The 17,571-nt window shown below is 36.0% G+C and overlaps 1 protein-coding gene across 4 annotated transcripts in view; it reads left to right on the forward strand.

The window, feature by feature from the left end:
- The window catches only part of VSTM2A (V-set and transmembrane domain containing 2A), a 32,036-nt gene extending 14,974 nt beyond the window's left edge, over window positions 1-17,062 (forward strand). Inside the window, exon 5 of one of the 4 annotated variants that reach the window (XM_031013488.3) lies at window positions 11,823-17,062. In XM_031013488.3, coding sequence (XP_030869348.1) covers window positions 11,823-11,869 — 47 coding nt within the window. In that variant the 3' untranslated portion in view covers window positions 11,870-17,062. The remainder of the gene's footprint in view (window positions 1-11,822) is intronic. The other 3 variants (XM_031013487.3, XM_031013486.3, XM_055347089.2) reach the window with 3 other exon arrangements.
- The last annotated feature ends 509 nt before the right edge of the window (window positions 17,063-17,571 follow it).

A 17,571-nucleotide genomic window follows, 5' to 3' on the forward strand; every position in this document is an offset into this window, starting at 1 on the left:
TGCTAGAAAGGCTTCACTCTGTTGGTCACAATAACACACATCCTAAAAGAGCAAGAAAGGTCAAGAGCTCCTTCTTCCAAGGACCACTTCTGCCACTGATAGACTGAACCAGTGCCTTCATCTGAGCAGCGAAGGGGAGTAAATGAGCAGGGACACACTCCTCAGACCTTCTGCCTCTGGCTCTGCCTACTCATTGGTAGAGGCACTAGTGCACAGCGGTTAAAGAGGAAGGCTGCTTCACATCCCAGCTCCATCACTCACAGCCCAGTATGTCTGTTCCCTCATTTCTTTCTTTTTTTTTTTTTTTTTTTTTGTTGTTTTGAGATGGAGTTTTGCTCTGTCTGTCACCCAGGCTAGAGTGCAGTGGTGTGATCCCGGCTCACTACAGCCTCCACCTCCCGGGTTCAAGCAATTCTCCTGCCTCAGCCTCCTGAGTAGCTTGGATTACAGGTGCGCACCACCACGCCCGGCTAATTTTTGTATTTCCAATAGAGACGGGGTTTCACCATGTTGGCCAGGCTGGTCTCAAACTCCTGACCTCAAGTGATTCACCCTCTTTGGCCTCCCAAAGTGCTGAGATTGCAGGCGTGAGCCACTGTCCCCGGCCTGTTTCCTCATTCCTTAAATGAGAACTATACTATAATCCTCACAGGGTTTTGACAATTGAAGGAAATGATGTACATATGAAGATTGGCACTTAATAATCCCTGAATGAATGGTGACTAGTTGCTGTAATAATATGACTATTATTGCATATGCTTATATACAGTTATCAGCAATGAAATGATTAGAGTTAATGGTCTTTACCACCTGGTTCTTCTAGGCAAATATCTTCCTTGCTGGTTGTGTGGAAGTGATGGGTTGAGGAAGGAAGACTAGATCTCCATTTCTGGCTTATGTTTTATGATTTATAATTTCAGAGCTTGCTTTTTTTCTTCTGTCACAATGCCATTAATTGATGATAAATTTTCCTCTTAATAAGCACAACATATTAGCCACCAGCTGTCTTGCCCAAGGTTGTAACTAGATCTGTATTATAAAACATGATAAAATTCCAAAGGATTTTTAAGAATTTAAACTGCAACCTGAATAAATAACAGGTATTCTAAAGCCATAATTATACAAACTGGTGTTCATCTTAATTAAATTCAAGCTTTCAAAAAAGATTTTCTGAGTTTTTAAAATCACAAAGTAATTAGCAATACATCTGAAAACATAAACAAGTTAGAATATTATGTAAAGCCTTAAAAAGAGACAAAAATAAAATAGGAATATAAATTAATAATGAAAATTTCATAGTTTATGGTACCAGATAGATATAGATTTGATTCTTAGATTTGCTATCTACCAGCTTGTTACTTTGGGTGAGCTGCTCACAAAATCTCTCTGAACCTTAGAGTCTTATGTATAAAACTGATATGGTAATACTTATCTGCCAAGGGTCATTTTTAGCATTAAATGAGATAATGGATTTTAAAAATCTAGGAGAGTAAACCTAGCATGTGAGTGAGCTCAGCAATGCCTAGTTCTCTACCTCTTTACCTACCAGATAGGAAAATATGCTACAAAATAACTATTATTTAAGAGGACAATAAAGAAACAGAAATATGAATAGAGATTAAAGAAAATAAAAACAAGCCTGGAAAGCTCGAAAATTATACAAAATAATATCTAATGAATTTAAAAATGTAACAGTTAAAGAAGGACTTATTTAATTAATAATGCCAAAAGGAGACATATGATCACAGTTTACAATATATATCCAAATGAACGCCAGTTAAAGAACTAAGCAGAAAAGAAAAATCAAATATAGGAAGATTAGCATAAAATAAACTTGTGGCTTTGAAGGTTAAAAGTTACAAAATAATTTGCAAGTGAAAATATTTTGCTATAACTTTAAAATTTTATTTAACTAAATAATATGTAACTAAAGAGTAAAGCATCAAACAAGGAAATATTTGTGTCTAATACTTAGGAAAATAATAAAAGTCAATATTTACAGATGCTATGATTATGTAACCCACTCCTAATCAATCCTAATCAATCGTAATAGAGATATTAAAAGTGATCATATAATATGAATAAAATTAAGATAAAAGTATAAACTTAGGTCAACCTTCTACATAGCTCCAATACCAAAACAGAAAATATTTTAGGAATAATATTGAATCCTCAATAGTAGCAACAAGTAAAAGATATAAAATATATAATCTTTTTTTTACAAAGTATGGTTGCAAATAAGTAGTATGAATATGAAGACCACTAAAACACTTCATTGAGAGAGTTTTGGTTTGAATAAATGAGTTACAATGCTATGTTTTTGGATGGCCCATCTCAGAATTGCAAATACGTCAGGTTTTTCAGAAGTATTTATAGATTTGATGCAGTCCCAGTCAAAACCCCTTCTCATTAAAAAAAAAATTGACAAGTATAATCTTGGCAAAAGTTTTCTAAATCAACAAGCATCATAAAGGTTACAGTGAATCAGACATTCTGCTACATTGCCACTGGCATGGTGAATCAGTACTTCCCTTGTGAAGGAAAATTTGTCAGGGAAGAGTACTCACAAGGCTTTAGATTGTGCAGCCCATATGTCCCTGAAATCATACTTCTGAGAAGAAATTCCAAGGATATCATAGCGAGTCATGAATTGCAATACTTACCATGGAGTTTTTCATACACCTGGAAATACACAGATGACCAAAAGGAAAGTTACCTAGTGAATGTGTTAAAGCATACAGTGAACATTAAGCAGCTTCTAGAATCATATTCTCAAAGAATGTTTAGAGACATTAGAAAGGATTCAGTACATGACATCACATGAAAAAACATAGGATACAAAACTTTAAAGTGAAAAAATTTATAGCATACAGAACTTTAAATCAGTCTGAGCCATGTGCATAGAAAAATGAAAGAAAAAAAGAAAATGTACAGCAGTCAGTGTAAGTTATGATTTTTAATTTTTTATTGTTTCGCTTGTTTATAACATTTGTACAATGATAATGTATTACTTTGTTATAAGCAGAAAAAGAAAATTTAAATTTTTTCCAATTAAAAAATGGTAAACAGTTGTCTCATGAGAAAATAAATTAGCAAACACATAAAATATTTCAACAAATAAAGAGAAGCAAAGTAAAATAATGGTGTATAATTATAGAGTTCATGACAAAATCTTAAAAATATCTACACATGTACATATATGTACCCAAAGTACTGTTGTGAAAATGGTCTGTACTCAGAAATTGCTAGTAGCATTGAAATTAGCAACTTTATATTTTATTATATCTTATTTCCTGGAGGCTGGGTGGAGAATCTGACCATCAAGTTAGTCTTGTTTTTCTAAGCAAATAGGTGTGATCTTGATGAATTCATATTGATTAAATAAATCAAACACATACAAGCAAATAAAATATCATGCAATCATTTTTCCTGTCAATGAGATGACTCACACAACCCCCAATTCCAAGGGAGATCAAAGTGAGGAGCAATGCATTGTCATTGGGAGTATCAAGGGAAATCGGACACAGGAAGATTTATAAATGAGAATTATGTTTTACTTAATGCAACTGCTTCACAACAGACTCTGAGAGAGCATTTTTGCATGAATTCAGAATCCTATAGGTATAAAACATACCTAATATAGGTGAAACAGTGCTTGAATTAAAGCAAATAGTAAAATCCAGGAGTTGTGATTTCTTATTCCATGAAGCTGACAAATATGAAGCTGTAGAGAAAATTTTAAAGATGAAATTAAGTTAAGCAATTTTATTATCTTCACAGACAAACATTTTAATGAAGTTAAATAATGCAGTGAAATACTTCAAATTTTAAAATGTAAAGGTATCAAGCACTGTGCAGTGAAGGGCTCTGTTATGAGTCAATGTTTTTCTTGCTTCATTTTGATGGCTTCTGTAACAGACACACCCTGAGGAGCCTGTTCGTCAGCCTTGTATATAATCTTTTATCTTTAGTTTTTCTGATTAAACAAATCCATATGCTATGAAGGCAATTTTCTAACTTCTAGCATTGTAAATAGTTAATTTGAAAAATCCTACATTTAGGGATTAAGCTGTAGAATCACAACCACTAAATAGAAAAAAAAGTTTAGAATTTAAAACCTCACTCTATTTCAAACTATCTGAAAATATTATAAGGGTTGTGAAGATAGGAATTGTGTCCTGAACTTTGGGTGTCATTGCAGCACCTAGCATTCTGTTCAGCATGTACTTAGAGTTAAATGTTTAGGGATAGAAAGTTACGTTTTGGTTTATGTATAGTGCAAAACACTTCTGAGGATAATACCACTGCTAAGAATATACATGAAGTTTAATGTAATTTGGTGAACATTTAAGAAAACAACTCCAGACTGCCTATGTAGCAATGGTCAGAAAAGATTAAAAAACAGCCCTTGGACCATCCTTCATTATGTATTTGTGATGATAATATTAATTTATTTAAAATGATATTTAATGACAAATTATGTCTGGGAAGTTTGATGAACAAATTCCAGGCAATGGCTTACTTCTGTCCTTTTATTTGTATATCTTGATAAATGAGATGTGAATTTTAAAAATCTTGTGTCAAATATTTCTAGTTACTTAATGCTGATAGCTAAGAAGATAACTTCTACTAATGAAGATAATTAATAAAGCATTCTAATTAAGAAAACTTGAAATAGCTAAATTAAGGAAAAGGGTAAGGCCACTGGCTCAAACTTGGAAAATATATGGGTAAAATCTTAAGACATTTTCCTTGTATTAAAACAGGAGTGTTTTCTGAAGCCATGTAATTTATGCTTTTGTAGGTCCTATTGACATTAGGTCCTCCAATAATTCCTTCCTCAAAGTCAGACATTAATGAACCATAAAAATTAGTTTTTTAGTTTTTTGTTTGTTTTTTTGTTTTTGACCAGGCTGGAGTGCAGTGGCGTGATCTCGGCTCACTGCAAGCTCCACCTCCCGGGTTCAAACAGTTCTCTGCATCAGCCTCTTAAGTAGCTGGGACTACAGGCATGCACCACCACGCCCAGCTAATTTTTATATTTTTAGTAGAAACAGGGTTTCACCATGTTGGCCAGGATGGTCTTGATCTCTCGACCTCGTGATCTGTCTGCCTCGGCCTCCCAAAGTGCTGGGATTACAGGCATGAGCCACCGCTCCCAGCCTTTAGTTTTTATATTTATAAATCATGGCTATATCTTTATTTTTCAATTTACATAAGAAGATATGTGGAAAATGAAGTCACATATTTGCAGCCATGTTTCCTTCCTTCTTTCTTTGTCTTCTATTTTTTTCACTCTGAGTTCCTCAGTTGCCATTTCTTTAAAAATATGAGTTGTTTTTCCTGCTTTGATGAGAGATTTTTCTCTGACAGTATTGGTGATGGAGGTCTATAGAAACATTCAAAGAGGGCGTGGATAAGGAGAGGTATTCTTTATTTCACCAACTGATGAGCGATTTCTCAGATATTCAGCTAAACTGACCTCTGTTTCCTCAACTCATGAGTTATTCTTCTCTCTGCCCTTTTCGGTTAGTAGTCAATAATACTAGCTGTGATGCACTTCTGTTGGCTTCCTAATTCAGGGCAAGCTGTCCTGACTGAGCCGGGGAAGGGCTATGGGTGCATGATCGCTGAAAGGACACCAGTGCACATGGATGCCATTTGTCTCCATTGCATTCCCCAACTTCAATACACTTTCTGAAACCCTTAGTCAAATTTAGCACCATTCATGATCAGGGCAACAAAACCACGTGTGGAATTCCTAATACGAAATTTGTGATTATTCAAATAAATTTTGGATTAAAACTACCTATGCATGATTAATAAAGAGAATGCTAACGAATAATGAAAGCAGACAGTCAGGAAGCATTTTTAAACTCTGTGACTAAATAGTTTCAAACATTTTAGCAACATTTGTCTATATATCAGTAAATGTAGTGCTAATTATAAATCATTCTTATTTATGCATTAAAGCAGTTATTAAATATATGTGGTATTAGAATTTCATTCTTGGAAAGGTTTCTGTTTGTTTTTCCACCAATTTATATTGTTCTCCTTTGCATTTTGCCGAAGCCATTCGTATCTCTATATATTTTTAATAGGCAGAATTAGGAAAGTATAAAGTTTTCAGATATGAGGAATTGCCAGATGAAATTATGATGCAAATATTTTTACCATCTTAGCTCTAGAGTCAAACAGAAACCGGATTTGAGTCTCACCTGTACTACCTACTAGTTGAATAAACTCCAATAAGTTACATAATCCCCTTCAGCTTCAGTTCCCTATCAGTAAAATGATTATGGTTACCTCCTGGGATCACAGCCAGAGATAAAGAAATCATAAGTGTTCAAAATTATTAGCAGCTTCTATCATAACCATCATCCCATCTGCACAAAATCAGTTCTTGCTTGAATGGGTGTGCTACCATGAAAATGTGCTGTTTTCAGATGTGCCGTGTCCCCAGCAGGAGGAAGGCAGCATTGTGTGCATGCATCCACTCTTCAGTAGCTGCAGGAGGTAGAAAGGTCTGACAGCTGCAGAGCAGGGTTCTAAGCAACAAGAGAGAACAGTCTCTGGTGAATGGAGTGGCAACCATGCACCCTGTCCTGTAGACCTGCGTTCATGGGCAACTGTACTCTCCCTCAGCTACGGTAAGAGCCCTCATAACTAGAACAGAGCTGTAAATTTGCTGACTAAAGGAAAGCAAGAAAGGGAATTTAAACAGCTGCTACCAGCATGCCAGGGCACACAAAATAGGCAATTTATGTGTTAGGTCAAAGTGAAGCACATTTCTTTTAAAAAACAGATTTCTGGAAGAAATTGGCACCGGACATGTAAGCATTCTAATAAAAAGATATTCTTCTCAAAAAATTATGGGATAAAATCAGTCTATTATTTGACCTTTCCCCTTAAACAGTGATTTAGTATGTGCAAACCTGAATAAAAATTGCATTAGAAGCTAGCTCAGTTTTTCTCACACAGCGATTTTCATTTCTGAAGCTGGCATCTGTAATAAAAGAGAAATATGTTGAAGGGCCGCGTCTACTCGAAGAGCTGTAATGGACACTCAGTTCTTCATAAGCTGGCCTTCTTCACAGACAGAGAAGTATTTGACTGTTGCTACTTTTACTTTTGGAGGATTTCCATTTTTAGGTTTGTTGTTATGAGCCTCACTAATATTCACTTTTACAAAACAAAGATTCTGGAGTCAGACCATGCAGCCACAGTGGGGTGACGAGTGGGGGTAGAAAATGTTTTCTTTCTTTTTTCTTGCTCGTTTTGATTACATTAGATACCCAGACAAGAAGAGAAAGAAGAGAAAAGCTGATCAGGAATCACACCTAATGCTGCAGAACGATGCCCTGAAAATGCTGAATGTGCCCCATATCTAAGCCAACTAAACTTGTATTTACACAGGAAATTAATCCATCAGAAAATATTCAAAGCCAAGAGAAAGTGGATATTTGGAAAACTTATCAAATGTACATGGAATAAGTTGTTTACTTAGTTTTCTCCACTCAGCGCCTTGAATTAAATACCCACATCCTCTTCTGGGATCTTTCCTAGAGCCCAGAGCTCTGGTTCTCATTCTCTCCCTGTCACTAACTAATGATGGCACTTTGACCCATCAATGTAAACTTTCCTGGGCCCAGACTACCAAATTTGAATAAAAAGCTTGGAAAAGAGGTTTTTGAAAAGAAGAAGGAATGCTAAAATAATAGTGGAGCCAGGTATTAAATGAATATTTGAAAGAATTCAGAGGAACCTTTGTAAGCTGTAAAAGTCTATGCTATGAAAAGTTCAAAATATTGTTATATCGTAAGAAATTTGGTACATTACAAAGAACAAAGAAGCTTTACATTTTATTAATGCGTTGAAAAACCAAGAGGCTAATAATGTTTTCATATCCAATATCAGTTCAGAGTTGGGGAAAAGTTAAGTTTTATATCAAGTATGAAGTATGTTATATGTGAACTATGGTATATGTGGTACATTTCCTCTGAAAAGATGAGTATACATTCAAATGATAGCTGCACATCTCAATTTAACAAATGTGGGGTATTGCAGAAAGGTTGCTTGCCTCAGGTGGTTTCCGAAAGTGGCAGATTTCTGCTCTGTGCTGATGGACCACATTGCTGTTTCTTCATATCTTTGTCTTTGCATCACTCCCTGCTAGGATGAGTTATTTCACTTTGCTGGGTTACATATTCCTGATCTGCATATTTGCCACACAGGATTGTTGTGAGGATTAACCAATATGATGGAGGCACAGTGCCTACTGCATGTTGCCTGGCACCTAGCAGGTCCCCAATAGGTTCAGCCGTTTTGGAGGGCAAGGTGTGGGCATGTGGAGGGATGCAGCACTGTTCAGCATGCCCACTGTCTCCCAGCCTGATGACTGCAGATGCAGGGAAAAAAAGGTAGCACAGACAGAGGTCTAAACTAAAAAGGAAGGTGCTGAAAGGCAGCTGAGCACTTCTACCTGGCAGACATATGAGAGGGGCACGGAGGGGCAAGAGGCACGAGAACAGGAGCTGGTGGCACTCAGGCAGTGACGCAGAAGCAGGCCCTGACCTCTCCAGGCAGTGGCCCTGTCTGGCTGGCAACAGGCAGTCCACTGGAGGGAGGGGCAGCCTCACACCATTTCTGCCAGACTGCTGAGGCTGCCAAGGTCTCAACTACTATGTTTTGATTGTTTTTAATTTTGCTTTCTTTTTGTAATGAAATATATGGAATTTCTGTTATTCTCTGAAATCATACGATAGAGAAGTTAATATCTGGAAGGGTTTTTCCATGTTTCTCCTTGGCTGGGCTTTCATTTGTCAACTCTCTTGAGAAATGTTTGCCTGATGCATCTCAGGGGAGGCGAGGCCCACACCACTCTTGCATGAGGAAGAGAAAAGGATGAGAAATGGAAGCCAAGTTTCTGCCCTGCTTAGACTTCTAAGACTTCTCAGACTTTTCCATTTACAAAATGGATAAAACACCTCCTCTGCCTTACAAAGACGGGGGAATTACAGTCGCGAGAGCACTGTGAAAATCTTCAAGCATAAAAACAAAGCAAATGAAAGGCATCATGATTAAATAGATGTTGAAGGACGTTATGAAATGGCATTCTGTGTCCAAGAGAAACCTCTAGGTCCCATTAGGCCTCTGTTCATCTAGGCCTGCTGCCTGTAAATTTTCTTCACATAATTTAGATAATAGCATCTTCCTTTCTTCTTCACAGAGCATTTTATGTTGGGGGTAAAGTTTGAAAACTCTCGAGGCCTTGTTGTACACATTGAAAGTAATTTTTAAACTTGCAAAAAATTTTACTCCTTGCTTTTAATGAGCTAATAGCATAATCAGTGAGGTGAGATACAAATATGATTAATTACACACAATGTAGGCCTGGTAAAGAACCTAGCAAAAGAAAATACTGCTGAAGTTCAGAGGAGAGAGAGATTACAACTAGCTACTAGGAACAGATAAATGGACAGGCAATTATCTGAGGGCAATAGTTGCTTAAATGTGTGACTGTATTAAGGGGAAAACATTATCCTGCTTGGCCCCAGCAGAGAGCAAAAGAAACCAAATAAAACAAAATAGGCAATCCTATCACAATGCAATACCTGGCATACTAATATGACAAGAATAAAACAATTCTACACAGTTATTATGCTCACTTTTGGAAACATGTGGAAATAGTATCTCATTTAAGATCTCAAAAGTGAGTGGCAGCAGAGGAAATCAGAACTCAGCGGTCCTGACGGCAATCCTGGCTCTGCGTATCTCACAAAAGAAAAGCATTTCTATCTTTAAAATGAGCACAGAGTGGCCGAGGTTTACTTGTATAAAAGTTAATATTTCCATACAATAAACCATAACATGTTTGATAAGAAGTAATGGCATTATGTAATTAGTATAAATCTGAATGAAAATGACTATGATGATTATTTGTTAAAATTACACAGGACAAATTATAGCATTTTAGATCCTCAGATTTCATTTCTAAAAGTCTTTGGGCCTATGAAGATAAAGAAGTACATATCTTTTCATTCAAGACATAAATAAAAAACAGAAAGGAGAGAAACACAATCAGTGATTTGATGACAATACAGAGTTGCTTTAGAATTTACTATACAGGAAAAAAATCTTTGTAATTTTCCTGGCGAAAATGAATTGTATTTAATTAAAAATATGCTAGTAGATGCATGTACTTAGAGTGGTTGAATGATTACAATCTGCAAACAAAAGTACTATGCTTCAATAGTATATTACATATCTGATGGAAGTTCAAAATTTTAGTAGCCTCAAAATATTCTTTACACTGCATAATTGGGTTTCTTTTTATAATACTCATGTAAATCATGCTTTAACTTGCACATGCTGGATATAGTGTGATAGGAAATGCTGGATCAAAATGAAGCAGCTGTTTCCATAATATCTCAATGGGCTAATGGGGTCAGGCATGTCCTATGAAGGGTTGATTAATTAAGAAAGGGATGACATAAATTATGGTGCAGTTTCAACAAATTCGAGCCAATCTGCAATGCCCATGCTGAAAAGAAAACCATTATTTCACAAAATACATTTTAAATAGTGAATTATTTTACCAAGTTGTATTTGCTTTCAGCATTTTAAAACTTGTATTCAATACCAGACATACTTTGTGTGAAATCAAGTACTATTGCCTATTTGGGGAAGCATTTAATAATTTATTTTTCTTTCTTTTTTTTTTTCATTAAATGAATCCGTGTCAAAGAGTTTCTCTTCAAAAGATAATGAGAATACGTGTTTAATTTTGGAAAGCTCTGATGTTATTGGTTCTACGTAGATTGTGTACATTTTCCTTGCAAAATCTCTGTACTTAGAACTGCACATGAACTGAGCTATCACTGTTGCATTTTTTGAAACTTGTCACCCAGCTTGAATAGAGGACCACTCTGCAGAGCCCCATTACTAACCTCTGGGTCTTCCTCCAGTCACTAGGTTTCTGTGAGGAGATACTGTATACTGGTAAATATATAGCCCACCTACCAGTAAGGCAAATCAATGACAACACTAAAGTAACCTAGCAGAAATACAGTAATGTGAGTTTACTAAATGGCTACTTTGGAAGCCCCAAATATTTATTCTACATATAGTGACTTTTAGAGAACAAGGGGTTCTGCCACAATTTTTATCATTGTCAGTGTGGACCCAAACATGATTTAGAAGAAGTATTCAAAAGATTGCATTTCCCCACACTTACCCCCTTCAAAGACATTTAATCTTTCTCCAGTTAAAAATGAAAGAAGGTAATGCTTTGATCCTCATCACATTTTTGTTCTTTACTAATAAAGGTATTCAATATGTCATTTGTAGCTAGAAGCTTGTTGAATAAAATATATGAAGAAAAGAATGCAAAACTACAATTTCTTCCCTGAGATAGTCTTGGAGCTCTTTCAGGAGTTTCCAATTCTTGATAGCACTAACTTTCTCCAAGATTTCGAGGATTAAAAAAAAAAAAAACACTATAAAAGTAAATGCCCAAATGCACCCACCCTAGAACAAGTTTGCCCCTCATTGAGGAGCCTGCTGTTCTTAGGTTGTGTCATATCCCCTGTGGATTTATGCTCATGCAGTAGGAAAAAAAAAAGGATGTGTTTTTAGGTACCAGTATAGGAAGAATCAGATGACTTTAGGGAATGATCCTCAAGGAATTACTTGAGGGAAAAGTGCCTGGATTTGCCCTTCTCAGTGTTCCCAGCCGTGGGGTGGCATTGTTTGAAAACAGACAAAACAAACAACACCAACTTCCTGGGACTGAAATCCTTTGTATGTGTTGTTGTTTGCAGTGCATGCCAAGACATTCATGAGCACCAGAGCCAAGCTGGCGAGCTAATTAAATATATATATGTATGTGTTTAAAACAGCCTAATAAGGAGCGTTGGAAATCTTCAAGATGAGCGAATATCTTATAACTTCTTCCGCAGGTGCGAGGATAGCTACAAGCCATGGACTTTCTGTCCTGCTTCTTGTTTGTGGCTTTGTGAAGGGTGCTTTGCTTTAATCTAAAGTGCTGACTTTTTTCCAATATCACTTTCTCTTCTTAAAGCAAAGAGCAAATCGCCTGTAAAATCTACGGAGCGGACAGCAAAGTTGACCCTAAACTCCAAGCACCACCCTGCACCCACTGTACTCTAATTCACCACACAAGGAGCGCCTGCTTCCGGAAGCATAAATGAAGAGGCTATCACATGCTTTGTTGATCATATTTTCTTTGGCAAAACACTGATCTTTTATTTTAAGAGAATTAGTGTGAAGTGATAGAACGTTTTCTAATAGCAAGATCTATTTTTTTCCCTTTTCTTTCGGCGACTAAAATCATCTCACTGACTGCTCAAGGGTTGGCCTGAATGTCATCAGGATAGGGAATATTTACTATGGATACCACTAATTTCCTACTAAAGGACCCAGCATCTTCAGGAAGCAAACAGAGATCAAAAGGCTACAGAACAGAAGCTATCATCAGACAAAACCCCCTGTTTAGGGGAAGAACAAAACTATCAACACTGCAAGTCAACAAGGAGGACATTAGTTAAAATAAGGAATAACATGAGAAAGAAATTTTTTTATTTTCCCCTTTTTTTCTTGGATTTTTCTTCTTTTTCTTGATTACAGTTCTTGTTCAATGGTGGCAAGTGCTGGTTATGGTCAATCTCCGTCAATCCTAGGAGGTTTATAGAACTACATTTTGAGTGTTCTATATTTCAATGTATTTTAATTCGTTTTGCAATTCCTGTATATGCAAACCTGACAAATTCTGTAAATTGCTTATAGTATGTGTGCTATAACTTCAAAGTAGATGTACTGCGACCCTCATGCAAGCTGATTTTTATCATTATATATATAAATATATACTTAAGAATATCTATGTGTTGGGCCAATGACCAACTTTTTTTGACCAAGCATTTGTTTTTCGTTGATAATTCATACACTGCGTGAATTTTGTAATTCATTATTTCACTTCCACAGGTTTGACAGCTGCAGATGGTCTCTATTGTCCTCTGCTTCATTCTGGAAAGTGCATATTCAAAATTGTATCAGTCTCTGATCGATGAATTAATTTTGTTACGTCTGTGCTAAGTTGGAATTTACTATGTTCCTTTATACATGGTGTTTATTGAGGTTTGAGAGTCTCTTGACTCTGAAGAATGTACACTCTCTGGTTTTGACAGCTATTTCTGTATTATTATCATTATACTCTTGTCAAATAGAAATGTTGCTTCTAGAAAATTTGCCTAGGAGGCGAATGTGGGGAAGGTGAAGCACTCACCATAATTCCCTAAATTCATGTTAGAACATTTCTTGCTATAGTTAAAAATGCTGCTTCCTTTGACCTTTATGAATTTCTGTACCTTTGTCATTCTGTTATTTGCTGCTAATTATATTTTAATGTCTCCTAATTAAAAATTAAAATTTGGTTGTTGGCTAAATACAATATGCAAAAGATGACGGCAGGTCCCCGACTAAAGAAGATTAATGTGTTCAGTTTTCACTGGTTAAGTGAATTATAATTTTAAATATTCCATTCTTATTTTTGTCTTTATGATAATTCAGACTATTTTATTTTGAACCTGTTTTCTACTCTGGCAAAGAAAGATAGGCAGAACTATTAAAGTGTTCCATATACATTATGGAATAGATACAGCTTGAGAGATAAATGACCTAAGTTTTCCTTCCAGAGAGACTCTTCCATTTTCTCTCATTACAAAACCAGAAGATCAGCTATGTGGGGCCATCAGCTCCCAGCCTAAGGTCCTATAACCCGAAGCTTGAAGGCAATCAGTACCTCTGCTTTTCAAAGGTAAATGCATTCATTTTCTTTGATTCAGTTATAAGCAAGTATATATTTTCATAATATTCTTGACATTACCTGAGAAATACTTCATGCTAAATCTTTTACTGCCACTTTTCTCATTCATTTGGTTTATCATTTCAGTTTAATGAGAAAAATTAATAAAGGTTTTGATTGCACTATTTTTTTAACCTAGAAATGCATTTTCTTTCAAAGTTTAATACTTAAAAGTGCATAAAATAATGGTAAGATAAACACCATCTATTAAGTTTATCTGGGCCTTAAAGATTACATACATTAAAGCATAAGTAAGTATACTGTTTCAAATTCAGTCAAGTTGGGAAAAATCTACATGTAATGTACTTTTACTCAAAATTTAGATCATGAGATTGGTCATTTCTAAAGCAACACAGACTTGTACCTGTATCAGCAATGTTTACCATGCTCATAATCAAAGACGTATGCTAGTTTGGAATGAGCTACTAGGCTCATTGTATCAGTGTCCAAAATAATGAAGATTTGTCTGTCACTGTGCCACCAAGAGTCCAACTCACTGGCTACTTTGAGAAAGAACATGGTGCACTATTTGCTTCACACTCAAGAAGTTAATATGGAACGTTAAAAACTGGAACAGAAACTAAAACAAATTAAGGAGATCTTTCAGAGATTTTAACCTTATATTTTGTCTCTGCGACTATAACTTTGTAAATAACCATAACTATGAATAGGAATAAAGATTTAAAAATAAGTTATCAGACATTCTCAACCTTGTTTCCAAGGTTATGTAATGTTTATCATAAGAGAGAATCCTAAAATATTAAAATTGCTTACTTGAATTTAAGTTGAATGCTTTTGTTCTTTCTTAAAGACTTATAAATTGCTTGCAATAAAATAATGCAAATGAAAACACATGAGGGTAAAATAATAAAATAAGATAAAAATTATTTAAAGCAGAAGCCGCTAGTCGGGGTTAGTAAATAAGCTTAGTGGAGTTCATGAACCCACTGGAATTCCATGTATATTTTTGCATATCTGTTTTATGGAGGTGGTCCTTCATATGGCCAATCAATTCATTGATTCTGAGTGATTTGATTATGATTTGCTTGCCTAAAAGAAGAATGTTTAGATGATTTTGAGCATCTAAGAAAACCTGATAGTTATAATTTTGAACTGGTTTGCCTTAAAGTTCTTCAATATAATTTAGGAAGGTATGTTAAGACACAAATATGTGTGGGTGTGTGCGGGGGGAGTACAAAAAAAACACATTTTTAAGTTCAGAAAAAAAATCATCGCAATTTGTTGTAAACAGCATGGACTAATGATACAGGATGATGTTGGTTGAATTTTCAGGACTAGCAATGTAACTTTGCAATGGATACATAGATGCCATTCAAATAAGTGATTCTGCTATTTATCCTATATTTTTTTAAAGTAAAAATATTAAACATAACTTAGTTTGTATAAGAAAAAATAATTGCAGGAGGTAAATGTAACCTGTCTGAGATAACACATAAAACTCCGATGATTGTATTTGGGAGTTAAGACTATGAAGCTAAAAAATACGTGTGCACATAATTTCAAATATTAGGCCCAAGTAATTTTATTTTCAGAACTGCTCATTAATTATGGGAGCACTCAGTGTTTCAGGAAGTGTTAAGACTTCAGGGTTTCAGCAATGAAATTGATAAGGCTCTTCCCTAGATCTAAGAAGAGACAGACAATAAACATTCAAAAGCAAGAACATAAGATACTGATAAATTCTAAGAAGAAAACCCAGTAGGATGATATACAGGGGTGTGACTAGGAGGTCAGAGGAGGTTGCTCTGAGGAGGTGACGTTTATGCAAATCTGAATGATAGGAAGCCCGGCAAGAGATCTGGGAGCAGAGCCTTCCAGGGAAAGGGAAGGACTTGTGCAAAACCCCAGAGGCGAAGTCCATCTAGGCTTGCTCAAAGACAAGAAAGAGGACAAGAACATTAAGTGTGGGGAGAGTGGCGAGAGGCAAGATCATCAGGCAAGGGTGCCTCAGACAAGACCACGCCAAGGGGAGAGCACAGGGCAGAGCAGGACTGTGTGGAAATTCCAACGTGAATGACTTCCAAAATCAGGACACAGGCTTTCTCCCCAGCCTGACCTCTTCTGGTGCTTAACTAACTTGTTAGCAAAACTCCTTGGGGCACAGCACTGAGTCTTCTGGCCAGGCTGCCCTTTTGTATTGACATGGCAGGGATACAGGAGGCACGAGAGACTGTAACTTTCTAGAGTTAGAATGTCTCTAGTAACTCTAGAGACATTTTAGTGCTAACTTACAATTGATCTGGCAAAGAAAGATAGGCAGAACTATTAAAGTGTTCAATTTCCTTCCAGAGAGATTCTTCCATTTTCTCTCATTACAAAACCAGAAGATCAGCTGTGTGGGGCCATCAGCTCCCAGCCTAAGGTCCTATAACCTGAAGCTTGAAGGCAATCAGTACCTCTGCTTTATAATTGATCACTTTGAGGAGCCAAAGGAAAGAGTGAAAGATTGGGACTGCTTTGAGTGGAGATGGCACTGAACTCGTTGTAATAACTACAAATGCAATTTAAAGTAAAAGCATGAGTATATAAATTGAAAGGGCAGGTGGACAGAAAGAAGAGACTGACTCCTAGACAGGTGCTGAGAAAGCAGTGTAATTAAAAAGATAAGGAAGGGAAAGGAGCTACAACATATACACCACACACACACACAAACACACACACACACACACACACACACACACACACATTATCAGACATTCAAAAAATTAGATCTTAGACTCCACAATACAAATCCCAGAGGACAATGGATTACAGTGTTGTCAGGGGAGAAATATTGTGATAAAATCATTGCATACTTAGTTATGTTTTCATTGTTAAAGAAATAAACAGACCATTTTGAGGTAGTTAAAGCTCAGAGAAGAATAGCATGTATTTACTCTTCTTGAAATCTATGTTGGCTTTATGCCCCAGCTGAGATAGGAATCAAAGGTGAGATTGAAAATAAATAGGGATAATATAAACTGTCCACCAGATTGTGTTAAATCTAAAGAATGGTTCAGTATTTTATTGTACCTCACTGTATGTGAAAAGAAACAAGTTTCATCAAACAATACTTACCCTTATTTTGTATATGCAGTGCATTATAATATTTTCTATTTTGTTCTGTCTTTTTTTGTTCATGCTTGACACAAAACATTAAATTGGTTTTGCAACCTACAATTTGAAATAAAAATCACAGATGTATTTATTCCAAAATAGAATACCAATAGCAAACATAATTAAATGAGAATATATCATAGAAAATGATAACTTGAGTTTTACACTCTTATTATGTCATTAAAAGCCAGGAAGTCAGAAATGATTCAAAGAAAAAAAATGCATTATTTGTCCCCTGCTGAAAGTGATTGTGACTCTTGTTGGCATTGGGAGGCAATGGGGCTGCTTTTCATGTCTGTGGTCTTTGCGTGTTGTTTTGGGTTTCTGTCCTTCTTTTCTAGCTTATGATCCTCTGAACCCCTTCCTATTTTGAGTTATCCTCAACCCCTAGTGACAAGTCATGGGCTCTTCCAGAAGACATTTCCTTCTTCAAAGCTAGAGGAATGCACTGGAGAGTAGCATGCCAGCCTGTGAGTCCACCTGTGCTATCCCGAGTACCCAGAGAGTGAGCAGAAGACTTTGAAGAAGTTCTGGGTAATCACTAGTCTGACCAACTTTGAGTGGTACATGGC

This window comes from Gorilla gorilla, chromosome 6, assembly GCF_029281585.2.
Source record: "Gorilla gorilla gorilla isolate KB3781 chromosome 6, NHGRI_mGorGor1-v2.1_pri, whole genome shotgun sequence".
NCBI lineage: Eukaryota > Metazoa > Chordata > Mammalia > Primates > Hominidae > Gorilla > Gorilla gorilla.